Source organism: Aspergillus neoniger, assembly GCF_003184625.1.
Source record: "Aspergillus neoniger CBS 115656 unplaced genomic scaffold BO87scaffold_3, whole genome shotgun sequence".
NCBI lineage: Eukaryota > Fungi > Ascomycota > Eurotiomycetes > Eurotiales > Aspergillaceae > Aspergillus > Aspergillus neoniger.
Genome location: NW_020291131.1, coordinates 176,709 through 200,739, shown reverse-complemented (window position 1 = coordinate 200,739; position 24,031 = coordinate 176,709). Strand labels below are relative to the sequence as shown.

The window sequence follows — 24,031 nt, the reverse complement described above, 5'->3', positions numbered from 1 at the left end:
ACGCTGTGAAAGTGGATATCCAACAGCCCCACTCAGCCAGTTGGTGACACCCAATCAACGCCCGGTCGAAGCAGAACATCCAGCGCCTGCAGCTCTAAATTTAGCCGCCCGGGTTGGTGTGCAAAGACTGGAATGTGCATCATGGGCGCCAAAAGCACGCAAATCAGATGCCAGATTCACCCCAACACCGGCATGTCAGAGCCACCCCATCCCAGCATCCTCCTCCTCTTCCTTCCCTTTCCACCCCTCCAGCCTGGTCGTGGCAAGTAACCACTCAGGTTGGCCCCATCGCCCGGGGGATGAAGGGAACGGAAGGAATTGGATGGGAAAAACTGGGAAGTGATGGCCGAGTGGGTAAGGTTCCGATACGGCGACAAGGGGGGTGGAGAACAGTCATGAAAATCAACTGGGGGTTCCTCTCCAGCATCATGAGTTGCAATCGTGACGGGGCATTTTCTTTTGGGGTCTCTCTGTGCTCTCTGTGCTCTCTCTTGCTCTCTCACTCACTCACGCTCGCACTCACACTCTCGATCAATCTTTCAATCCCTTTCAATCCCATTTCCCATATCTGAGATCTGGCCGACTCTGTCGAGGTCTCCCCATTTCCACTTTGAGGTCCTCATCGGAGAAGTCCAGATGCAGGAGAAAAGCATTCGATTGACTGGAAAAGGAAGGTAAAGGGAAAAAAAAAAAGAAAAGGTAAAATGGTCTCCACAACAGGGTGCCACTGGGAAGGCCGCAAACGATAGTTGGTCCAGGAACAAACCAACAGAGGCAGTGAAGTGCGATGGGGGGACCAGTGTGAAAGGACCCAGAGATGACATAAACCCAAGAAGAAGAGGAAAGCAGCAACGTAACCGGAACATGGACGATAATAAAAATCACAATAATAATTGAATAAAATAAAAAGCTGTATACATACCTGTAGAGCTCTTCCTCTTGTTTGAAGGAGATGGTCCGTTCAGCCTCAACAAAAACCGGAGTGAGGCTTGAGATCAAATATGCCGGTAAGAGTAGTGACTCCAGGAAGAATTTCAATCCGTACACCGGGCAAACAATTGTAGAGCTCGTAGCGACGGTAGCTCCGGGCGTACAGCGATAAGGAGTGTGGACAATCGGTCAGGGTAGAAGAAGATCAGAAGAAAAGAAATGGTTAAGAAGACTTCCAGAAGTCACACAGAAGAAAATACTGTCTGTTTAACCCACGAGGGTAGTAATAATCAGACAGACCCGGCAGGATACGTATCCAAGCAACCTTCTGCACACACACACAACAATAATACCGTATTTGGGGAGGTTGTCCGACCCGCTGGGGGAGTGCACGGTTCGCGCAGAAAGGTCGTTTGCTGGATGCTTAATCAAAGGGTTCTTTGTGGTCAAGCCGGCTTGAGAGAGAAGACAACAACGAAAAGAAGCAGGAAAAAAGCACGGGCAACCCCCTCCAAAACAAACCGGACGAGAAAGCAGACTGCAAGAGATCAGAACTTAAGAGAACACACAACTTTGAGGGGTAGAATCGCTTTTTTACTAGATGCGGATGGCGATTCAGCAGGGACCTCTCTCTGGCATCGAGCCTATGAGAAACAGGTAACGGCGCGGAGGGTCACAGGCTAAGGTGAAACGCAAAGGCTGACTTGACTGGGGCTAAGCTGAAGCGATCCACCTTCCCAGACAAGCCCCTGGAAACGGTGGACCGTCCGTTATTGGCAGTGTGGGACGAGGAGAAACCGCGGCACGGTTGGTGCTTAGTACTCCGCCGCAACGAAAAGAGAGGTCGGATTCTGCTTTTTCTTTTCTTGAACGGGATGATTTTGTTGTGCTTCCTTCAGCAGGATGTATCATCTCACTGTTTCAACCGGCGCGCTCGACAACCGCAGTCCCTGTATCAACCATCTCGGACACACCCAAGGATAGGATCATTACCACAGTTCCGGACCTGCAAGCCTCGCCATCGGCCACTGCAGCTGAAACACGCAGGCAAAAGAGGGCGCGCGCTAAGTCAAACCAATGGGGACGGCGGTGGAGGGGTTCAGCCCGGCTTGAAACACGCCAATCCAATGCTAAGCCACTAGTCCGCCTCCGGATGGGGCTCGCAGTCACGTGTGCGACATCCTCCGTCACACGCCGCCCGCCTATCAAACACTCGCGACCGTGGACGATCAACGCCCGCTTGACGTGATTGAATTGGTCCCAGCTAACTATGGTCTCAAATTTCCAACGACCATGGTGGGTGTACGCAATGATGTTCGCTTGAATGCCAAACCTAAGGTCAATCATGGGGTCTTGTTATTCAATGATGTGCATTGCATTGCGTCGTTGATTGCCAGGATCCTATCGGTCAACCACTACTGTCTACGGCTGACCGAAGACTGCCGCGCTTACGGCTCCTCAAAAATAGAAACGAGCCGCAGCAGCAGGTGCAGTGCTACCCTGTCAGGCCGTCAACCCTCAACAATCTCGCAGCTCGACCTGCCTATCTACTGGCCAATATTTCATGGATATGCACAAACTGTCCTTGCAACTGATGTCACAGATTTATAGACAATTGATGAAACTTGACCCTTCTGGTTCCAATCCCACGTGGCAGCAATGTCTATCTGAGACTATGGGGCCAGGGCTCTCTCTTCTGGTTACTGATTGGAGCCATAGAACTTGGACCGCCCGTTCGGCATCACGTCGGTGATTGCTGTGGGGAGGGTTTGATTATGAAGTACGTGGGCGAAAATTTCCCCTCGCCAACTAACTCACCATTTAGTCAGTTATCTCTCCTTTTGTCATTATTCTTGACTAATCGGTTGCGCACATAATTGTAGGCAGCATGATAATTACAGAATAAAGTGGAATCGATCGCCTTCAAGCCGGAGCTCCTGGTGACCACGATCTGCTGCCGATGACAGAACTGGCCCTAATCCGAGCAGCTAGACAAGCTAATGTGAAACAGGTCCCTCAGATAGATTGTTTCGAGAGAACAGCCTCGCAGCTTCCGCGCTGAATCATTTGACGTTTGGATCCTAATGTTGTTGGAGGAGCTACCCCAACCAACAAGCTCTGTCCAGGTGCTTGCGGAACCAGGTTGGTTGGAGATTTGTGGTGCTGTTTCGTCTCAACCACCTAACAACTACCTCGTGGACGGAAACTACCGAGTCGGTCACTGATCCTGAGCGCTACTTTGTACATGACACATGACAGCATTTCCTGCCGTTGGCACCGGCCTGCACGGGCGAGTCCGCTCCACTGCAGCGTTGCTACCTCATCGGCTAATGCCATGATGTCTTGATAGAGCTATATTGACCGTCGATCTGTTTTGATTCTAGTTATGATACCCAAGCGAAGTGCCCCAGTTTACACTTGTTCGGATGCAACCGATAAAAGGGTCCCAGCTACTCAAAGTCGAGGAGACAGCAAGTCAATGCGCCGTTCCCTCATACGTCTCGCACGTGGTAGGTAAGATAATGATTCGTCTTAGTTCGCTTGAAGTTGAGACCCTAACACGACCAACTGCTGTAGCACGGTCGCCGCACCAATCGTAGATCTAAAGGATTCGGCCGTAGCAAGTAGTCCTGCTCGCTATTCGGGATCGGATGCCATAGGCTAGAACGCGGTCTATGGCTGGCCCTCATTTAAGGCCAATACGGGGGAATCCCGGCCCGGATTAATTCGACAGATTCCTAAATCTGCTTTGGCCCAATCTCTAAGGGGTGTGGTCACCTGGACTGCTGTCCGAGACGTTAGCATTCAAGCCGGACGTACAGTACCGAACGCAAGCAAACGAGCAGTCACGAGAGGTTTCTAGGATCCAATTAATATTACCACTTTCACTGTTGCTAGAGGCGGGGGGAGATGACAAGAGTCTGTCTCTGAATGGAACTTCTGTTTACAGCTGTTGTCATGAACGATGTACGGTATGATCTATGGTGTAGTGGGTAAAATTCCCCCAATGGTTTGACATAGAGCATTCCTACAATGGCTCGCGAGCCGAGGCTGGAGGCGGACCTTCAGATAGATGGGTAGAAAGAACCATTCTCTATCTTTTTCTATTTCTAAATTCGTGCGCATTTACTTGCGTTTGTGTGTGCGAATGCCAGCGTGACTCGACTATAAGACATCTTTACCGATCAAAACATGAGGATAGCGAGCTTGACAGTGATCCAACCACGGGACGTAGGGAGTGAACCATGGTTCACTCCCTACAATGTATGATGTCTTGCTGGCGAAATTTTCACAGAAGGAAGACAACAAGAAAATTTGAGGTATAGCCCTTCCACACGGACCATGAGGATCATTGCTAAGCGAAGAGCGTAGGGTTGAAACTGGACCGTTGAAGGGGGGAGGGACGAATGTGAATATGCCCAGTCTGAACCCGATTTAGAGATTTGATATCGGAAGGGTTTCAGAATGCAGGGAAAGCCAGCCTCAATCCGATCTGAAAGACTTGAAGGAGGTGATATCACAGATCCGTTGTCGATAGATGTTATTCTCCGGTCTGACGCCTCCTCCGTCTGTCTCCGGCACCCTCTTCTCCTTCTCCCTCTCTCTCTCTTTTACTCCTTCTCCCCACTGACCTCCTGCGATCCCGTCCATAACCAGCTCAAGCAGGTTAGCAGTTACAGAATAGCCCAGCCACCCGCCAGCAACCGTTCCGTCCGCCGTTTTATGTTCGAGTTTTAGTATCGAATTGACCTCCTGTCCACTTTTATTCCCTGGCGTCCCAGGCATTTCCCCTCTTTTCCTTCGCCCTTGGGAGCCTCAAGGCGAGTCAGTTATAATTAGTAGTACGTAGATAGGAGAAGCGAAAGAGAGAAAGATCGCATGGTAGATATTTTTAATTTGCACATCGTAACTAGTATAATAATAATATATGATGTCCACCCCGTAGGTCCACTTCAGTTAACAGATCATATTATTTCCTCTTTCTTTTTTTTTTTCTTGCTCTGTAGTTTTGTTTTATTTTTTTACTTTTTTCGCCTATACGTTTGAGATTAATTTTCCCCAGTGTCAGTTGCCTCGGATCGCCTCAGGATCCCGGGTTCATGACTGGAGGAAACGACCATCCAAGTGATTGATCGAACAATGCGTGTGGATGCCTGACCGGGTGGTGCAGTTGCAGATGTCCCCAGACGCAGCAGGAGCTGGCAATGCAGCCTCTCCTCCTCCCCTCCCCTCTTACTCCTCCTACTCCTCCTCTTCCTCCTCTTTCTCCTCATCCCCAGCAGACCATCGTTTCAACTCTCGACGCCGGCGAAAAACCGAATCCGCGGTGCACCCGCCCATCCATGTATCGCTCGAGGACCCGTCGGCTTCACTTTGTCGCCGTTCGATCGTGAATCGGGCCCGAACCATTACTTTCAGTGCTGGAGCGACGTCAGAGACAAACCCAAATCTGACCGGTTCTTCGTCCCCTCAGCGAGCCTCTCGTCCGGACGCAAGCCCCAGAACTCCACCGGAATCCCAACGGAGCCAGACTCGAGCTCGAGGGCTCACCCCGAGCCTCCGTAGTTCCGCCGTGGCCACCATGATGTTGCGAGCGGACGATCCCCGTGACGCGGGCAAAGCAGCCGCGCTAACAAGCCCATCCGCCGGCGCCAGCGACTCTCCTTCAGCACCGACAACAACAACACCCAGTGCTTCCTTTGCCTCTCCTTCGCCGTCGGCTTCCACCCCCGTTGCGTCGCATCTCCCCTCCTCCTCCTCCTCCTCCTCCTCCTCTTCCTCTTCCGTTCCGCCCGTCCCTCGCCTCCCGCAGAGCCGTTTCAGCTTCGAATATCAGTATCCCCTGCGCAAGCGAGCCCTGACGTCGCACCTCAGCGCGGCCGCCTCTGTGCTGAACGGCGACGACACGCCCCCGGGTCCCGACCCGTCCCCTACTCCCCAGCGCACTTCCTTGTATGACAGCCCCCGGCGCTCCGTCCCCAACTTCCATCTGTCCCACCTTCGCGATCAGGCGCTGCTCAATTCGCAACCACCGTCGCCGCGACGGGCCCTAGAAAAGGATAGCGACGCCGCGCGGCCCCTGGACGCCAACTCGACCGTCCGTGTGTTGAGTCCCAATGCAACGAAGCGTCGAAAGTCGTCCCTTTACGCTGAGCAGTCGATTTCGGACGTGAAGAGCATCATGCCATCATCCACCGTGACATACTCCCAAGGGAGATTGCTTGCTGACGAGCGCAATCGCGCCATGAACGGCCTGAATCGTCAGGGAGACGGTAACAGAACCCCAGTCGCGGACGATTTTCGCTCCAAAAATGAGGATGTATTTTTGAATATCGCAAGATCAGACTCCGACCGTCGTGAGTCGCTGGGGCGCTCAGAACTCCGGCGCGTAAGTAACATCAGACCTGTGATTCCTGTCAATAAATTGGTATCTTGTAGACTGACCAGGCCATTGTAACAAACTTACAGTCGCGATTCAGAATGTCCGGTAGTGCGCTGCGTTCTCCAACCTCTCGGGTTGCCGAACAGACCCCTTCTCCGGAACAACTTCGCTTGAATACCTACGACAACCCCTTGCATTCCCAAAATGATCCTCCATCCACCCCCCACACCTCTGTACCATTGTACTCTTACTCGGCGTCCGCCCATCCGCTGGATGAACATAGCCGTTCCTCCTCTTTGGCGTATGCTTCTGGCTCAAGATCTACCATTGGCCTCCCTCGAAGCCGATTGGGTCGCACCAGTCCAGAACCCTCCCCATACAGCCCCGAATCGCATCTCGAAAGACGGGGTTCATTGCACGAGTCGCGAGCATATCGACATTCCGCTCTTTCAACTATCCGAAGCAGTCGGCAACCGTCCAGCTCCGAGGCCACGGAACGCGCCCGATTCGAGCCCGACCGGTCCCGTCAGGATGGGACGGAGTCAACCTTGTCGACTAACGCACCTTCTACTGTCTGGGACGAGTTAGAGGATCTAAAATCGCGGATCAAGAAGCTAGAATTAACGGGCAAGCTTCCGCCCTCATCCCAGGAGGCGATATCATCTGCATCCGGAGACCGACCACGCACTGCGACCACGACGGTTACTACGGTGTCATCCTCACCGAAGCGCGGCCGCAAATCCAGTATAGCAACAGGCGATCTCGACCAGAATGCGGCCCCGAGTCCGGTCCATCCTCTCTTACAATCGGCCTTGACCAAGTCAAAGGAGGTGTTGGGTAACGAAGTCTACGCAGCCCTGGAAGTCACTGTTACCGATGCGCTTGCGCTGTCTACCCTACTGTCGTCCAACAAGGCCCCATCGGGCGGTGTTTCTATTGTCAATGGCTACCTTCCATCAGACAGACAAGCTAGGCGCAAGGCTGACAGTGTATGCCGCAGCTTAACTGAGCTGTGTCTCGCACTATCTGATGATCAGCTTCGCCGGCAGCCGTCCACGGCCCTGGAGGTAAAAGCGGATGAACAACAAATTAATGGCCACGATGACGACGATACTATTACACCTACGCCTCCATTTCGCCGAAGCACAATCCAGGAGCCAGAGAGCCTTTCCAGACGGCAGAGCAACAGCAGAGTCACCAGCCGTTTAGAAGCACGTCGGGCTAGCATGGCGAACAACGCGGCTTCAGACAACCAAAACAACAACAAGGGCACTGATCAGGGTCCAGATGCCAAACTGACACAGTCGCCTGGATCTTCGGCGCCTGTGAGACGATTGAGCCGACTCTCAACTTCGTTGCGGACGAAGAGGGTGCACACCGATGACGATAATGCGCCGGATCAGAGTCCACAGCCTCGATCAATTCAAAGAAGCACGACAGACATCACCAACCCAGCAGCAACATATCGTGTCTCGCCCCGGCAACGGATTTCGCATGGATACACGGCGTCGCAATCGATAGCCGACTCCAGTCCTGAGCGAAATGTCAGATATTCAACCCCATCCCAACCGTCGCAGCTCCCTCAACCTCGTACCCCGACACTTTCGCAGTCAGCGATCCCGCTCCGTCGGAGCATATTAACGCCCGGCTATGTCCCCGCAACATCCCGCTCCAACATTCAGGCGGGTTCACGTCGATATGGACTGTCTCCTGGTATTGGCTCTGCCGCTCTCGGTGGTGAGATGCCAATCGAGGACGCCATGTCCACTACCCCTCGCCAGGAGCCTTCGCAGACAAGAATCATCGCCCCATCGCAAAAGCTGGCTGCTAGCTACACACCGATTGCGCAGAACCGCCTGCGCGCGAATAGCCTTGGAGCGCGACGATTTGGTCTTCGGCAGCGGCCGATGGCCGTTTCTGATGAGGCCGTCAATGGTCTCGATCAGCGCGTTGACTAAATGTTTGCGTCCGTTATCTCCAAAAAACTCCACGTCGTTTACGCCCTCCACCTACCTTATAACGCAGCGACTCAATCTTGGTATTATTTTCAGTTCAGCCGGCGTTACTTTGTTTTCATTGTATTCCGCGGCCTGCCAGGCACACATTGTGTCGAGGTGTACGAAGCGCTTTCCGCCTGCATCTTTAACGAGGACTTCCGATTCAAGACCTGTTTGACTGACTGACCCTTGCAAAAACAAACCAAAACACATGCATGCATTCTTGAACTCAATGCATTGTACGAGCTTATCATTCCGTTCAAGCGACCCTCACGGACCATTGTGTTTCTATTTTTTTTTTTTTTTTTTTTTTTTACATATCCATACAAATTCTTGTTTGCTGCCCAAGTCAACCCCAAAAGAGGGTATGACTACGACACGGCACAAGCTCAATAAGTAACGGGATTCACGATCTGTTTGTCTTGTCATCACCCTATTCTTTTCTCACTGTCATTGATACTCGTTCATCTTTCCTACCATTTTATCTATTCATGTACAAATATTCGGCTTTGCGGTGATGACACGCGTTAATATCTTTTCCTATTTCTCCCGAATGATGAACGGAGTGTTGTTGGACCTGGTGCTTCGGTGGTATTATTTGTCTTGTCTTCTTTCCTATACATACGTACACATCCTTTCATTGTCTCTCATTGCTATCTGTTCATTTTTCCTTCTTTTTGATCTCACAGAAGGAGTATGTTATTCCTACGATTTTTCTTGTTTCTTATTTTACTTTCCTTCTGTTCCTGTCAATACATGATGAATACGACCTCATTTTGGCATCTCTTGCTTCCCCAATACTGCGTAGCCTGCCACAAGTAAACCGTAGATAACCCAGGTAGCTGATTAGTAGTATATTCAGAGAACCCCTTCTATACAGTTCGTATTATCACTACATAGTTGGTACATAGTAGTAAGTGTTTCGTGTTTTCGATTGAACCAATCCGAATTACTACTACTACTACCATTACCACTAAGTACTTAGTAAAGAATAAATATCCATGCTCTGTAGTACTATGCATATCTATCAATCCATCCATCCATCCATCCAAACTGATACTAATTATGGCACACAACCCATGCCGGACAATTTCCTGTAGATCGATCGATCGACTATTAACTAGTTACTACCTAGGTAGGTTAGTTAGGTACTAAAAACTACTTACTACGTACTGTAAGTTACTAGTTAGTTTCAATCAGTCAGCCAGTCAACTGATGATCGACGGACGGGCTCGGTCATTTTTGGTTCGGTTCGTCTGAGGTCAGGTCAGATGATCATGTGGTCTCATTTTCTTCTTCAAGTTTCTGCAACGTAACTGGGATATCAGATGATCGTCGGGGGGGTGTGGTGGTCAGGTGACTGATCTTGCTTATTCTGTGGGATGACGTTATGTGTCTGTTCTTAGTTATTGGGAGAGTGAAGAGGGGATTTTCGTTGATAGCACTGATAGGTAAGAGTGATAAATCTACGTCTACTGCTCAGTGGCATACAGGAATAAAGAATGGTCATGTTCCATCACACTAGGTTTTCATTTCATTTTGTAGTATCGATAGTCCTGGTCCCTGATTGTACATGCCTGAGAAGCCCGGAGATGAAATTTGAAAGGGACCCTTGCAGATAATAAGGGAAAAACACAGCTGGGTAGCCCCTCCTGGGTTTAGATGTTTCATGTGACAGGTAAGTGAGGATAGTTGCTCGACAAGAAAAGAAGAGAGGATCAGTGGAACGGAACAAAGGCAGTGCGAGTAGGGGGACGGTGTGGAAAAGATTGCGAGTTGTATGAGGGGGGCGGATCCCAGTTTCATTGTAGGTTTGAGGTTTCGGATAATAAGGAAGAGAGCAACTTTTCAATCAACGGTGATGGAAAGGCAAGACTAGGTAGGATACGGAACGAAACGGGCGGGCAAGAAGGGAGAAGTCAGGAACATCAGTGGGAGGACATGATGTCGTTGGTTCCGAGTGCGGTTCATTCAAGGAGATAGTACTGGTATCTAACAGGCATGCATGGTCCGCCTCAGCAGGCTCTGGCTTCTTGCAAAGCCCAAGAAGCTCCACATACGAGAGAAATTATAGAGTAACAGAGAATATGATAGTATGAGAAAACGACAGCATCAAGAATCAAAAAGGAGTAGCACAAGAGGGGGCAGTGGTTATCGCGCGACTAGAATTTTTCGGGAAGAATGTTCATCGAGGGTCGAGCGGGTGAAGAGAGGGCGAAGCTGTGCTGGTCGTTTACTCCTGAAGCTGGCTGCGGCGGGTCTTCTCAGCCTCGAGGTTCTCGTACAGAAGGTAAAGAGCCTTCTCGTTCGCCTGAGCGCTACCCATGATGGTGAACATGCGTTCGCCCGTCTCGTCATGGGGAGCCTTGGCGATGGAGATCCGGGCTCCAGAGCTCCTGCGGATCTCGGTGATCTTGCTACCACCTCTGCCAATGATGCAGCCAACCATGTCAGCGGGGATGCTGATGTTCTGTGTTTGGATTTCCTCGCCATCTTCGGTGACAAGCGGGTAACCACGGTTGCTGGTGTCGGGGTTGGATCGCCTGCCGTAGCCACCGGACTGGTCGCTGAAGTCGGCACCGTTACCGGTGCGGTTGTAAGGACGGCTGTTGTAGCCATTGCCGACGCTCTGGTTCATGGTGCTGGTGCTAGGGGTAGTTCCAACAGACGCACGGACGGCGGGGTTGTACAGGATAGTACCGGTACCGCGCTGCCAGTCGTCAATCAGGCACTTTCCGATCTCCCAGACGGCCTTCTCGATACCCTCGGGGGTGCCCTGCACTTCGACGATACGCTCGGTCGACTGGGGGAGCATTTCCTTCTGCGCGACCATGCGCACGCCCGACGCATCCTGGATGTGCTTGATCTTGAGACCTTGGCGTCCGATGATGGTACCCATCTGGTTGTGAGAGATCAAAAGCCGAACGGCTACACAAGAGTCAGTTTCATGTAACTAGCAAGCAGTTGTTTAGTAGAAAAACTTGGATGACTTACGGTGAGTTCCATTGTTGGACACAATGCCACCCATGCCCATCTGAGGGGCGCCCTCGAGCAAACCCTTGGCAACCAAAGCATAGGCTCTGGCAGTGCCGTTCAGAGGACCAGTGACGGTCAAGACGCGGTCGTGAACACCAGGAACAACCTTGCTCACACCAGCCTTGACGCCGGTTTCGTCACGCAGGTCAGCAACGTTCTTGCCAGACTTGCCGATGATGATGCCGGCTTCCTTGGACGAAACGATGGCGCGAAGAGTCAGCATGGACTGAGCGTACTCCTCCTCGGTCTTGGGCGTCGTCTCAATGTCGACATCGTCAATCATGTCGACGTTGTTCGGGGAGGTCTCGTCAACCATGGTGGTATCGTGCAACTCGGTAGGGTCCATTATGTCGGTAGAAAGAGGAATGGTGAGGTTTGGGCGATAGAAAAAATCTGGGGATAGAAAAGGTAAGGTTTTTCGTTGACGGAACTTTTCCCACGAATTAGTGTTGGCACACGGGAGGGGAGTGATGATTTTCGCGAGATGTCACGGTAAAGGGATAACACAAGGAAAGAGGCAAATGAGGTGGCGCGCAGGATTGGAGTGGAGAACATGAGGCTCTTACCTAAAGTCGTAAAGTGAAGCAGAAAGACGATGAAAATCCGAAGAGATGAAGATTAATCTGCGAAATCCGGGACGGGAAGCAGGAAGTCGATTGGGTGGCCGGAGAGGGGGGCGAAGAGGATGGGATTCAGAGGGGTTTTCGGCGGGCGGGGGAAAAGGTGGAGGGATTTGGGAGATGGGGAGGGGAGACGAAGGGGCGTCGGAAGGAAGAAGGGAAGGAGAAAGAGGAGGAAGAGGTGGAGGGAGGAAGAAGAGGAGGAAAGGAGGATGGAAGAATGGAGAGGAAGAAGAGGGAGAAAGAAGCAGAGGGAAATGAGGAGGGAGGGAGGAGGGAGAGATGGGAAGCGGAGAGGAAGTGGTGGGAAGCGAGCAAAGAAGGAAAAGGTGGAAGAAGGAAAAGAGAGGAGGAAGAAGAAGAGAAGAGGAAGAGGAAGAGGAGCGAAAGAAAGCAGTCACTCACTCAGTCAGTCAGTCGGCGCTGATGCGACACCTTCGGGCTTAGTTTCGTTTTTCGGTTCACTCGTGCGGGAATCAATCAACAAGGGCTATGCCTGCTGTCTTTTCATGTCCGCCACACTGCTGGCTCGCGCGAATCCAGATTCATCATTCACGCTGTGTGTGATCTATCTATTTTACTTCTACTCCAGGAAAATTCCCCAATTGGTCTTCTCGTCGCGTTGGTTGGGATGCTGGTGCTGTACTGCTGTGGCTGACGCTCGCCTGGTATCCTTGATTACTACCACCACATAATAATAAATGGACATTTTTGACCAGACTGCATGTCATGTAAAGAATTCAAGCGCTCCTTATCTTCATTGGTCCAGCGAGATGCCATTCTTATTCTATTTGTCCGCCTCGAAAATCACCTTTTGCACCTTCATGGCGTTGAAAATCTCATACGCCTCAACCGCCTGCGACAGGGGCATGATCTTGTCGGCCATGAAGCTATTACCACGCATTCGTCAGCATTTGCAAACACCAAAAAATCCACAAAATCAATATTTAGAAAGAGTGACATACCCAAGACGATGCTGGTTCTTCTTCAGAACTTCCAACGCCTCTTCCGAAACGGACCGCACAGGGCACCGGCCCATCTGGACCGTGAGGTTCTTTCCATAGGCCTCACATCCATTCCACGGGATCTGACAATATCTCCAATCAATATGCAGACTTCACAAAGGACTCGAAACATCACTCACCTCTCCATTGTGCACACCAACACTGCTAATGGTGCCGAACGGCCGCAGCAGATCATAACCAGTCTTCAGCGCCGGACTCAATCCCACCACCTCAATGACAGCATCAGCACCACGTCCCTCCGTCAACTCCAGGACGCGCTTGTCGAGGCCTTCCCGGTCAGTCAGGAAGTTCCAGGGCTCAGCTCCCAGCTCCCTGGCAAGTTCCAGACGCGCAGGGACGGAGTCGACCGCCAGTAAATGCTTAGGCTTGTACTCCAGCGCATTGATCAACGCACAGAGTCCGACTGGCCCGCAGCCGATGAGGACAACCGTCTGCTCTGCGATTTGCTCCTTAGTAGAGGTCTTGAATGCATTCCGCGCGGCGAAGTAGCCAGTCGGGAAGATATCCGCCATGAGGACGAGGTACTTCTCGTCGACGCCCTCAGGGGCTTTGACCACCGATCCATCCGCATTGGGGATTCTAATCTGAGCGCAGGTTCCATCACCGTTAGACACATGCTCCGGGCATCATGGCGTACGTTGAGATAAGATAGACTTACATATTCGGCCTGAGCACCATCCAGATGGTCGCAACCCAGAAGCATGTTCTGTTCGCAACGGGACGAGTATCCTTGTTTGCAGTAGTAACACTTCCCGCTATAAGAGGCAGCATGCATGCATTAGTATAAACGCCTGCAGCGATCATCAAACCAAGTCCCTCCTGCAGAGGGGGAAAGACAAAGACAAATTAGATCACCCTACCAAGACGTCGTAAAAGCACTCACGACCTTATCCCCCTTCTGGACAGACTGCACAGCATCGCCCGTCTCGACTACCACACCAGTAACTTCATGGCCCATCACATAGCCCGTCCCCGAGGGCTCTATGCCACGGTACACATGAAGGTCACTACAAAGTACCAATCAATCAGCCTCTCCCCTCCAAGAAGAAGACAAAAGGGACCAACCTCCCACAAAGCGCCGTATAAGTCACCTTAACCAAAATATCCCCCGCATCCTGAATCCGAGGCACGGGGCGCTCCTCAACAGCGACCTTATAAGGGCCGCGGAAGACCACCGCGCGCATAGTGTTTTCCGCAGACATGATTTATTACCTTCTCGGCGTCTTTCTGAGGGATCCAATTTTTGAAAATCAAGAAGAATTGGGTCGTATGTATCTTGTTCACAGCTTAAGTCTCTTTCAAAGAAAGAGAGAAGAAAAGAATAAAATAAGAAGAAAATTCTCAGAATTCACGCATCCGATAAACGGACACACCCCGCCAGATTATTACACTTATTTTCCCGCCCCTCAGTCCCATGAGAGAGGAAAATGAAAGGTCGGAGGGAGGCGTTGGTGGGTCCATTCCCTTCGCCTTCGGAGTTGTGAGCGACCGCGGATGGCGGCGAACTGGGCTGCTGGCATGATGGGGATAGAGGGTGTTGGAGTAGAGGGGTAGTATATATAGGATGAAATCGTGATCATTGTATATTCATGTAGTAAGTAGATAGGTAATCTAGTAGTATAAGGTAGTAGTAGAGCAAAAGAAGATGATTAGTGGGGGGTGAGACAGGTACTTAGTAGTAGTTCTTTGACGGCCGGGGTCCCCGCGGATTTAAGTACTCATGATATAGTGATAGTAGCAGTGTTCGGATTCCACCCGGGTCCTTACTTGACTTGAGGTGAGGGATTTTGGATCATTAGTGCCTAGTGGGATTTCTTATCACATAGATTCAGGAGGTCCTTGTAGTAGGATTCCGGGGGGATGTTGAGGAGATAATATGGTTACATATCGTATCTAGTCTACAGTTGGACCGATTTTTCGGTTCCTATGTCCGTCATTCAACCTCTGCATGGTTTGCCATGCAAATTTATCAGTCTAACATCTATTTGATTCGTCTATAACATCAGTAATAGGCACTGTTCTTGTACGGTGTGCTCCAAGCGATGCTCGGATTTCTCGCCGAGAATGTCCCCACTTCGCGACCAGAGTTGGGGACATGGGCATTAACGGTTCAGGTCGCAGTAAGTATCATTTATAAAGCTATCGGCAAGAAGGATCAGCATGAGCAAAGATTCATTCAAGGGGTGTTCTGGAAAGCTGGGCTTCTGCTATGCATTGAAATCAGGTCCACCGATTGCTCCAGTTCTGCGGTGAACTCCTTGCGCATCAAGGAAGCGGTACTCCATCCAACGCCATACACATTGCGCCACGACAAATATAACAAAGAAAACGCTCACTATAAGTATCAGCCCTTCGCAGGTCTAGTCTGTAGACCTTCGCCCAGGTGTCTTGCATGTGAAACCAGCATGCTACGTCATCAATATCCCTGGAAAGAAGATGGACACCCCGGCACACATCAAAGTACCTAGCACACCACGCACAGCAATTCTTCTTCCAGTATAAATTTCCCCTCTTTATACTTCTCACTGGCCTCGTATGCTTTGTCATACTTCCAGCCCACCGTCTCCTTGCACTGCCTGCAGTGAATATCACGGACAATATGCCTTCCGGTGGTCATGCTACGCTCCACCGCTTCAGACGAGGTGATGTTGACGACATTGCCGAAGAGGTATGCTTTGCCATGCTGGCCGCGGAAATTCTGGATAATGGTGAAGATACATGGTTAGTAAGTGTTGGGAATATGCCATAGCAAAATCACAACTTACCCGGCTTATGATATCGTCGTAGTCAGCGAGATGAGTTTTGCATTGCTTACACCCGAAGATTTTGTTTGAAGTAAGATAGATGTTGTATGCCAGACCCATTGTGTCCTGATCGTGCTTGTCTTCCCAAAGCCACCTGAACAGGAGATGCCCTGAAACGTGAACTTCGAATACACCAGAGGATGGAGGTGTCCAGATCACGAGAGCCCGACGCTTTATAGGAGTAGAGAGGGGCAGAAAGGATGCAAGGCGTGTTCAAAGTCCTGCTGTGGCTTCGCTTTCTTTGCAAGAGGGGCTGAAGTTGCTCGTACGGTAGTTCTCCAAGAAATGGGGACCCTGTGACGGATAATGGAGGTTGCCTTGACAGGTAGAAGTTAGTGCTGGGATTTCGAACCCCAATATAATATAGCCTTCCGGTGAACTGCACTTGAGCTCAAGGGGAATGGGAGGTATTCGAGGGGGTGGTGACAAGCAGCTGCGGCTCGTCTTTGTCGGGAATAAGCGGAGATGGGACTAGGACAAATGAGGAGACGGCAGGTCAGCCACTGCCAGGTGGTGATAATGATGCGGGAAGGGTCGACAGAGTGGGATAGAAACTAAAGGAAAAGGTTAGACTATTCAGAGTAAGGATATAGGTAGGAGTGAGCTGATTGGGGGGGAGGAATGGTGTGGCACAGGAAATGGCTGAGCAGTGAGATGGAAGGAGGTGAGTTGGAGGTGGTAATCGGGCAGCTGCTCCCGGAGCTGGGAACCCCCGCATCGGACCAGGATTAAAGGGAGCCAGGCCCCATGACGCCCGCTACATTTCCCTTTAGGATCATACTCTCCACCCGCTAGAGTAAGCTTGGCTAGTTCCAAAGTCTCTTCGGTCTCTCGTTTCTTTTCATCTTCATCCCCTGGCTGTTGTTGCCGTGGCTAGCATAGTCCTGGTGATTTCGTCAGACTACTTTATCTCCATACCCAGTCCTTATCGCGGTTATCACCGACCCGCCTGGTTGAGCCGATAATGGCAGCCTACTTACTGACCGTAGTATACCGTCTCTGCCGTACGCAGTGAGAGAATATGACCTGTTTAGTGACACTTCGAATCCACGCTAGATTCACCTAGATGCACCTGATGTGATAGTCGGAATTCTTGGCAACCCTAGTCTGGCTATAGTTTTAGTACAGTTGACGAGTTCAAAACAGCTGAAACTCTACCTGTTTGCACGGTACATTCACATCAAATGTGAAGTATACTACCACTTAACTGAACAGAATTCTAGTCACTCTCACGATGCAGTATAGCAATATTAACCCTCTGTCAGTCAATATACTGCAAATAGCACGCTGGTGAGGCTTGTCTATTGGCCTCGATTCCAGATAATTCAACGCGTCAGCTTTGCCCCTCTTTCCCATTATATATTCTCCGACGTCCACATTTGTGATGCCTCAAGTTTTCTGTGTCTGGAGAAATCCATCGATACTTATCATGGATTTATGATAAAGAGGTCATATTGGTCGTTCATGCGCTTGAAACCTTCTGCTACCTGCTTCATAGCCGTCTTCTGATGTCAAAACTAATTGTGCATCCCCGTGTCAAAGTTGCTCCGGGAAATGTTTCATCACGATACACTTGATTCTATCTACATAGTATCCTATGGCTAGAATACTTATGTTCAGAAGATCCCTTGTCCCAGTATTTACAGCAGAAGTCCAGAATCTGGAAAATGACCCAGTCATTACCAGCACAACGACACCGGTCCCTCCAATGGTAGCAGCAGCTTCCGTACTTTTGAAGGAGTCCATCCGTGTAGCTACTATTAGCCTTGGCCAAGAACTGCGTTTGGCTCAACACCGGAAGTATAAGTGGTCCGTCATGTCAGCTGACGTTTGTGCGGCTGATTGCGCGTACGAAGTCCTGTCTACCTTTGTCCGAGTAGACCCCTGTTTCTCTCCCAGAAATGCCTGCAGTCGGTATGACCCCAGTGGTCCGTCCACCATTCCCCGAAACTATCCTCGACTTGTTCGTCAACTTTGGGCAGCCTTTCATCTCGTTTTAGGCCACATAGAGCACAAGCGTGAGGCGCCTTCAAAGCCCCCTGACTAGCAGGAAGTGTCGTTACCCGAGTATTCTCCTGTATGACCTGAACTGGTTGTCGTTTGGTGGCTTGTACAACGGAGTTGAAGATTGCAGTCCGGTCGCGCCACATGGAAAGTACATCAACAGCTTGTTGCTTTTCTTTGATATCTTCGTTCTTGTTCACTGTGTTGAGCTTCATACCTCCCGACTTCCCTGAACGAGCCGGGCCAATCCTCATGCTCTGACTCAGTATGGAGTCCCGCTTCCACCGTAGGCTTCGGCCGGCAACAACCCGCGCGGCGGTTTTTAGAGTGTAGATGATCAGAGTTGCAGTTTTCTCAAGTTGTTCCTTTTGTTGCATTTCCTTTCTTGCTTTGGTGGCATCTTGCCGAAGTTCATCCAGTAACCGAGGAAATAGCTCAAGCAAAACAGATGGCGGAGGTATATTGGTCGGACGAACTTGATCGGCTGTTGTAGGATGACTAGATGTTGGGAAAGAGCTTGTTGTTTTCGATGGACCAACCGTAGAGTTCGGAGGCTGCACTTCCTTGCGAGGCGCCCGGGTTACTGAGGCTGTAGCACCTGAGGTGCCTGTTTGACTGGGAACTGTAGGCGGACCGTCAACAAAGTCGCCCCAATCCTCGAAAGGGTCTTCCTGGGTAGAAAGAGCCGGTTTGAGACTTGGCAATTCCTTTTTGCGTGCTTCAGGTACCATCCGTTTCGCAGCGGGCTTTCGCTTAGAGGATGGTGGTATATCATCACTTAATGACAATGAATCTAATAAGTTGGAAGGCGCCGGCTGTTTCGCAACTGGCGTGGGCTTAGGTTCCTTCATGACCTTGTGAGACTGTAACCCGGCATTTGCTGGTGGTTTAGTAGCAGGCACGTCTGCACTCTCGAATTCGCCCCAGTCATCGCTTTCATCATCCGGAACACTTTCAAGGGTGGCGTCAAATAAGACATCATTTCCGGGTCCGTATTGGGTCAGCCCTGATGTACTAGGCGCCTTGAAAGCTGAGTCGTCCCAGCTGTCGTCGAATTGAAGCGATTTCGTTGCTTTTTTGTTCGGGATGGATGAAGGACCGGTGAAAGATTCTTCAAATGCATCCAAGTCAGGGATTAAAGAGGTCGACTGGAACCCGGCGGACTGCTGGCTTGAACCTCTCTGGGATGGAGGCGGAGCAGCCCCCATACCGAACTCCGCAAAGAGATCTGCAGACATAATGTTGTATATGATAGTAGTGAGAGACTATATAATTATATTGACGGGAGATAAGGCGGATGCACAGTAGTAGTAATAGGAGATTTGCGGCTTGAAGAACGAGAACACGTTTAACAATATGTGTGTCGCAAAGGTCGAGGAGCAAATGAAAGCAACGCCTTGAACTTCCTTCAAGCTCTATATCCAAAGCGATGAGCGCCTCCAACCCCAAACTAGACAACTCCCCGGCGGACAGATAGAGAAAGCGTGACCGGAAGTGTGGCTGCTGAGCCAGGGAAGTTCCAAGGCGGTCCACTAGCAGCTCCTCCACACGATCGCCGCTAGTACTTAAATTGCGGGCGGCACCGTGTTTCTGTCCCCTCACTCCTCCAAGCGCTAGCCAAACACGAGGCAGGCAACTCATTCCGGCAAGCAGCCATCTGGTGAAATGAGGGGCATTGAGGAGACAAGGTATATCCATGCATCAGTCCCCCATCTGCAGCACAGATGCAGCTAACGTATCGGCCAGGCAACGATGGAATACCTTCTTTCGCGACAACAACCACCCCGCCGATATTCGGACTGCCCTTCGGTCGGAACAAGGAGATAAATTGTGCGAGGATGGATTGAGGTCTATTTGCTGGAAGGCATGCGCTTGTGGCCATTATGACCTGGTCATCGTGCTTACCTGAGCGTAGGCGTTTCTGCTTTTCGATGATCTCGACCGAGCGCAATGGCCGCAGAAGATCGCCGATTCGCGAAGTGTTTATGTCGCCCTGAAAGCCCATTTCTTGAAATACATCGAACATCCAGACGACTTGCAGTCGACAGTTGATCCGCTGGCGGATGATGAAGCGGTATGTTATCTCTGGCTACGCTGTCTTTGGCGGAAGACTTCATCAGCTGATGAGAGGTCTTTGTAAAGTCACCATGGCAAACGTTACGTGATGACGAGCAGTCGAGGGCGGATATCGCCCAGGACGTCGACCGATGTTTACAGGAAAACTTCTTCTTTCGCGAGCCCTCCACCAAGTCTAAAATGATCGACATCTTGTTCATCTACTCAAAACTGAATCCCGACTTGGGCTATCGTCAAGGCATGCATGAGATCCTGGCTCCACTCCTTTGGGTCATTGATAGAGACGCCATCGAGCCAAAGTCACTGCAAGAGTCTAGCACCAAAGAAGCTGATGATGACCTGATGCATACTCTTCTCCATGCCGATTATGTGGAGCACGACTCTTTTACATTATTTTGCTCGATTATGCAGAATGTTCGCGTGTATTATGAGCATAATAGACACCGGTCAGAGAATGGCCAGGCGGATGTGATACCGATCGTTCACCAATGCCACCGCATTCATAATGATTTGTTGGTAACTGCGGATTTGGAGCTGGCGGATCATCTGCAAGCCCTTGAAATCTTACCGCAGATATTCCTCACGTAAGTACAACTCGCTACGCAACTCTCGGATTGCAATGTTAATCTTCAGAAGGCGTTGGATGCGTCTACTGTTTGGTCGAGAGTTCGCTTTCCAAGATGTTCTTCTCATATGGGATCGCCTTTTTGCAGAAGGGTTACGACCCGAACTCATAGACTTTGTGTGTGTCGCCATGCTGCTACGAATCCGATGGCAACGTGAGTTACATTTGCTATGCAGACTGTTTGCTACAAGTTGCTGAGTTGATCTAGTGTTGCGCGCCGATTCCTCGAGTGCTTTGGGTCTTTTGCTTCGGTATCCTTCCCCTCAACCACACGAACCTCTAAGCTTCGTGCATGATGCGATATACCTGGAGCAAAACCCCACTCCTGATCGAGGAGTATTCATCATTTCCAAGTATTCTGGAAGACCGCCGGATCCCACCAAAGGACTTGGGCAACCAAATCCAAAGCATATGAACAGCAAGAAGTTCCGCCTGCGGAGCGTCTCAAGAGATCTAAGCGAGAGCAGTTCCCCGTCCAGGTCACCTGCAAGGAACAGCCCCAAGAGTCTGGAGACGCTCTTCCAAGACGTTTCTGAGGGCATACAGCGTCGAACAGAGGCGTGGGGTGTAGCCAAGGCTGTCCGGGGAGCGGTGAGTGAAGCCAAGAGAAACATGCAATCTATTCAGTCAGAGCACTACCCCCGGACTGCACGGCATGAACCGTCCAGCTCGACTGTAGGCATGCCGTGGGACCATGGCACCGACATTGCAGTCCAATGGAAGACGAAGGTTGAACAACTGGAGGAACGAAACAGGAAACTTGCCAAAAATCTCGGCAATGCCTTGAATGACATCCGGAGCCACTTGATGAGAGCAGAAGGCATCGATAAGAAGACTACAGACGCCTTGAAGAAGGCGCTCACCCAAGTTCAGTCAGTCCAGAGCTGTCTTGAAGACTCTTCCATCCCTCCCGGTACCGTGGAGCAGGGTCCCAACGAAAGTGGTGAGGGAGACCAGGAATCGCTGTCTGACGCCTCTAAACCCGCGAGTGAGCAAGCTGAGACTGTGCTCGACAAAGCAAGTGACGCCTCGTCAGCGGCGCGCAAACCTAGTGTGTCTGCGAAGTCATCACGGTCGTCCGTTGAATGCGAAACGAAAACTCGTAGAGCTTCGAGCAATGGCCAGATTCCCTCATCCATGCCACTTCGACATGCCGTACGTCCATCACTGGCAGATTCGGAGTTTTCGTGGATGCTCGGGGGCGGGCGACAGTTTTCGAGTTTCGTTAGCCCGGCATCCGTGCCGCCCGAACAGACCCGACATGGAGAAATGCGAGCCAAACCGAGTACTCTATTTGGCAACGGTGACGAGGGGCATGGAAGGCCTGACGCTGAGGCTGACGGATTGGCGCTGCGGAGCCTTCGGGGACCCAAAGCTCGTGAATAGTCCGGATGCGCTTTCTGTGCGACTCAATATATATTTCCTCGAAGTCAGCCTCCGGCATTCTTGTTGATCCGTTATACCCATCGTCGTTGTTGAGGCGACGGCATCGGACTACAGATTTTGCTTATTTCTTTTGCATAGTGGCTTGACAGGCCGCAAATGTATTATCCGGTCCGGTTGATCATAGCGTCCGTCTCAAACTTTTTTTTTTTTTTTTTTTTTTTTTTTCTGTTTATCTTCACCCTAGAAACTCGGGTAGGGATTTTACCACTGCAAGAGACTATTATGACTGTACGAAGGAAAATAGGATAAAGTGGGAATAGCAGACCGGACGGGAGCCTGGAGCTAGCCCGACTATTGTAGGCAACAAGGAATTCAAGTGCCTAAGCAGGAACCTGACTTGCGTAAGTTGTCGACGAAATCTTCGGTTCTGGGGCCCTTTGATCGCATGGATCTCCCATGGAAGCAACGCGGCCTCCACATGCCAGCGTGACTGGCAGACGTTCTGTCTTCTAAGGTTCCAAACAGTGTCTTTACTGTGCAGCCACGGCGAACGCCAATTGGTCTGGAACCCGCCGGTGAGCTTAGTGCGGACGTGTACAATTGATCGTCGGGGCCTTCTTTCTAATCACTAATGGAAGTCGAAGGTCGGTAGTTCCCTGTGCGGTTTGCCCCAATCAAGTCAAATGCATCATTCGGTGCTTGCGGCGATCTACAACCGCAACGGGGGCTGGCTGATCGAGTTACTTTGGGCCGCCAAGATGGCGAGCAAAAAGTTGAATCATCCACTTTCTGTCGGGGAGTTCAAAAGTAGTACGTACAGTAGTTAGGCTAGGAGGGGGAGGGGAAATTCGTTCGAACAGGAAATGATCGGAAGAATAATAATACGTCGAAATAGTCCAGAAGCATGTTTTCGAAGTTGGCAGAATGGATCGAACCATATGAAAGTATACTAACTGATCGGTTTCGTCCGTAGCCCGTCGGGAATTACATCACCACCATGCATGGGTTGGGTGGTTCCATTGGGAGAAATGGCTTGGAAGCCGTAGTAGTAGTAGTAGTAGTTAGTAGTCTAGGTAATCTAGTTGACGGAAGGTGTTGGACTCAAGCAAGTTAGGAACTCAAGTAGTATCTCCGATGGGGGCGTTTTTTGGGAAAGGGATTGATGGACTGCATTAGTGACTCCATAGTTTGTGGTTGTTGTCAATGGCTCGCATGGATCCAGGATGGGTATTGAGGAGGGAGGGGGGAAGAGGGCCCTTCTTGCATGCTTTACTCTCTCTCTCTCTCTCCCCTTTCCCTTCGACTTCCCCGACCGTGCCGGACCACCGATATTTTTTTGACCTTGAACTAACATATTTAAAAGAAAGAAAAAGAAAAGTTATTGACGGGTTGACAGGCTGGCTGACTTTCAACGCTAGCTTGAACTTCTCGACAGACTTTACATACTCCCGTTTTAAGTCCGATCTACCATCACTACTACCATTATTACTTCTTTTGTTCTTCCCTGACAGCTCCCCTCCTCGTGCGTGGAGCTGCCAAATAAGACCCAAATACCCAACCTAGGTACTTACTAGACAGTCCATTAGACAAGACTACTAAAAGGGAGCAAGAGAAAGGATCATCTGAAACCTCATTTCCGCTGGTTCTTCTTCTAGTCTTACGTCCGCGGGATAACCAGAACGTCATTCATTCCCCCCCCCCCTCCTCCCTCCGCTGCGAAAGAAACACCGTCAAGTTAACATCTTCATCCATCTTTCCCTACTACGAGTCTCCACTATTTACCCACCCCAACTTACTCGCTTCTACCAAATTTTTTCCCTTTCCTTCCCCTACAACCGCATCCCTTTCTCTAGAGGATCGGATCCTCCTCTCACGGGTCTCCCCCAGTTCTGGAGAGGCCATTACAACTTCCCCCTCTTCCTTGGCCAGTCTTTGGCCACTTTTTTGTCGGTTCGAAGGCCCGGCGCCGACCTTACCTCCTTACCCTTCTACCACCCGCCACTGCAACATCTGCTTCATCTGCAGGCCATTGGGCCTCCCTGTGACCAATTCCCACCAACAAGAGACTCCCTTACTACTTAGGCTTTCTCCAGCTACCTTGTTCCTCTCCCCCCGCGTGCTACGCCTCCCTCGCAACTGTATGGT

The 24,031-nt window shown here is 50.7% G+C and overlaps 7 protein-coding genes across 7 annotated transcripts; 2 read left to right on the top strand and 5 right to left on the bottom strand.

The window, feature by feature from the left end:
* Positions 1-5,186: 5,186 nt before the first annotated feature.
* BO87DRAFT_349761 (putative LPXTG-motif cell wall anchor domain protein) lies at positions 5,187-8,625 on the top strand. The gene is made up of 2 exons (XM_025621042.1): positions 5,187-6,319; positions 6,400-8,625. Exons 1-2 carry the CDS (start codon positions 5,513-5,515, stop codon positions 8,269-8,271), a joined length of 2,679 nt encoding a protein of 892 aa, XP_025484019.1. The 5' UTR covers positions 5,187-5,512; the 3' UTR covers positions 8,272-8,625.
* A 1,116-nt stretch (positions 8,626-9,741) lies between these two features.
* Positions 9,742-10,303, bottom strand: BO87DRAFT_128510 (uncharacterized protein). The gene has a single exon (XM_025618029.1). The coding sequence runs from the start codon at positions 10,114-10,116 to the stop codon at positions 9,832-9,834; it is 285 nt and encodes a 94-aa protein (XP_025484018.1). The 5' UTR covers positions 10,117-10,303; the 3' UTR covers positions 9,742-9,831.
* A 240-nt stretch (positions 10,304-10,543) lies between these two features.
* BO87DRAFT_393138 (KH domain-containing protein) lies at positions 10,544-11,692 on the bottom strand (the record flags this gene model as incomplete). Its single annotated transcript, XM_025625042.1, has 2 exons — positions 10,544-11,238; positions 11,305-11,692. The coding sequence occupies 2 exons, from the start codon at positions 11,690-11,692 to the stop codon at positions 10,544-10,546; spliced, it is 1,083 nt and encodes a 360-aa protein (XP_025484017.1).
* A 947-nt stretch (positions 11,693-12,639) lies between these two features.
* On the bottom strand, positions 12,640-14,391 carry BO87DRAFT_372669 (alcohol dehydrogenase family protein). Its single transcript, XM_025622347.1, has 6 exons — positions 14,057-14,391; positions 13,852-13,998; positions 13,650-13,746; positions 13,111-13,575; positions 12,932-13,053; positions 12,640-12,856 (listed from the first exon to the last, which is right to left on the bottom strand). The coding sequence occupies exons 1-6, from the start codon at positions 14,191-14,193 to the stop codon at positions 12,754-12,756; spliced, it is 1,071 nt and encodes a 356-aa protein (XP_025484016.1). The 5' UTR covers positions 14,194-14,391; the 3' UTR covers positions 12,640-12,753.
* A 1,064-nt stretch (positions 14,392-15,455) lies between these two features.
* Positions 15,456-15,855, bottom strand: BO87DRAFT_299142 (putative Yippee zinc-binding protein Moh1; the record flags this gene model as incomplete). Its single annotated transcript, XM_025619086.1, has 2 exons — positions 15,456-15,689; positions 15,757-15,855. 2 exons carry the CDS (start codon positions 15,853-15,855, stop codon positions 15,456-15,458), a joined length of 333 nt encoding a protein of 110 aa, XP_025484015.1.
* Positions 15,856-17,421: 1,566 nt separating this feature from the next.
* Positions 17,422-19,273, bottom strand: BO87DRAFT_412384 (uncharacterized protein). Its single transcript, XM_025626494.1, has one exon. It carries the CDS (start codon positions 19,035-19,037, stop codon positions 17,658-17,660), a length of 1,380 nt encoding a protein of 459 aa, XP_025484014.1. The 5' UTR covers positions 19,038-19,273; the 3' UTR covers positions 17,422-17,657.
* A 191-nt stretch (positions 19,274-19,464) lies between these two features.
* Positions 19,465-22,104, top strand: BO87DRAFT_403382 (GTPase-activating protein GYP6; the record flags this gene model as incomplete). Its single annotated transcript, XM_025625766.1, has 6 exons — positions 19,465-19,487; positions 19,546-19,663; positions 19,715-19,873; positions 19,942-20,459; positions 20,512-20,654; positions 20,709-22,104. The coding sequence occupies 6 exons, from the start codon at positions 19,465-19,467 to the stop codon at positions 21,884-21,886; spliced, it is 2,139 nt and encodes a 712-aa protein (XP_025484013.1). The 3' UTR covers positions 21,887-22,104.
* Positions 22,105-24,031: the final 1,927 nt, after the last annotated feature.

Excerpts from the sequence above, each read along its gene's own strand:
- BO87DRAFT_349761 (XM_025621042.1), top strand. The coding sequence starts at position 5,513 with ATGATGTTGCGAGCGGACGATCCCCGTGACGCGGGCAAAGCAGCCGCG. Across the intron at positions 6,320-6,399 it reads GGCGCTCAGAACTCCGGCGC|TCGCGATTCAGAATGTCCGG; the intron begins GTAAGTAACATC and ends ACAAACTTACAG.
- BO87DRAFT_128510 (XM_025618029.1), bottom strand. The coding sequence starts at position 10,116 with ATGAAACTGGGATCCGCCCCCCTCATACAACTCGCAATCTTTTCCACA.
- BO87DRAFT_372669 (XM_025622347.1), bottom strand. The coding sequence starts at position 14,193 with ATGTCTGCGGAAAACACTATGCGCGCGGTGGTCTTCCGCGGCCCTTAT. Across the intron at positions 13,054-13,110 it reads TTGGTGTGCACAATGGAGAG|ATCCCGTGGAATGGATGTGA; the intron begins GTGAGTGATGTT and ends AGATATTGTCAG. Across the intron at positions 12,857-12,931 it reads AAGAACCAGCATCGTCTTGG|CTTCATGGCCGACAAGATCA; the intron begins GTATGTCACTCT and ends GCGTGGTAATAG.
- BO87DRAFT_412384 (XM_025626494.1), bottom strand. The coding sequence starts at position 19,037 with ATGTCTGCAGATCTCTTTGCGGAGTTCGGTATGGGGGCTGCTCCGCCT.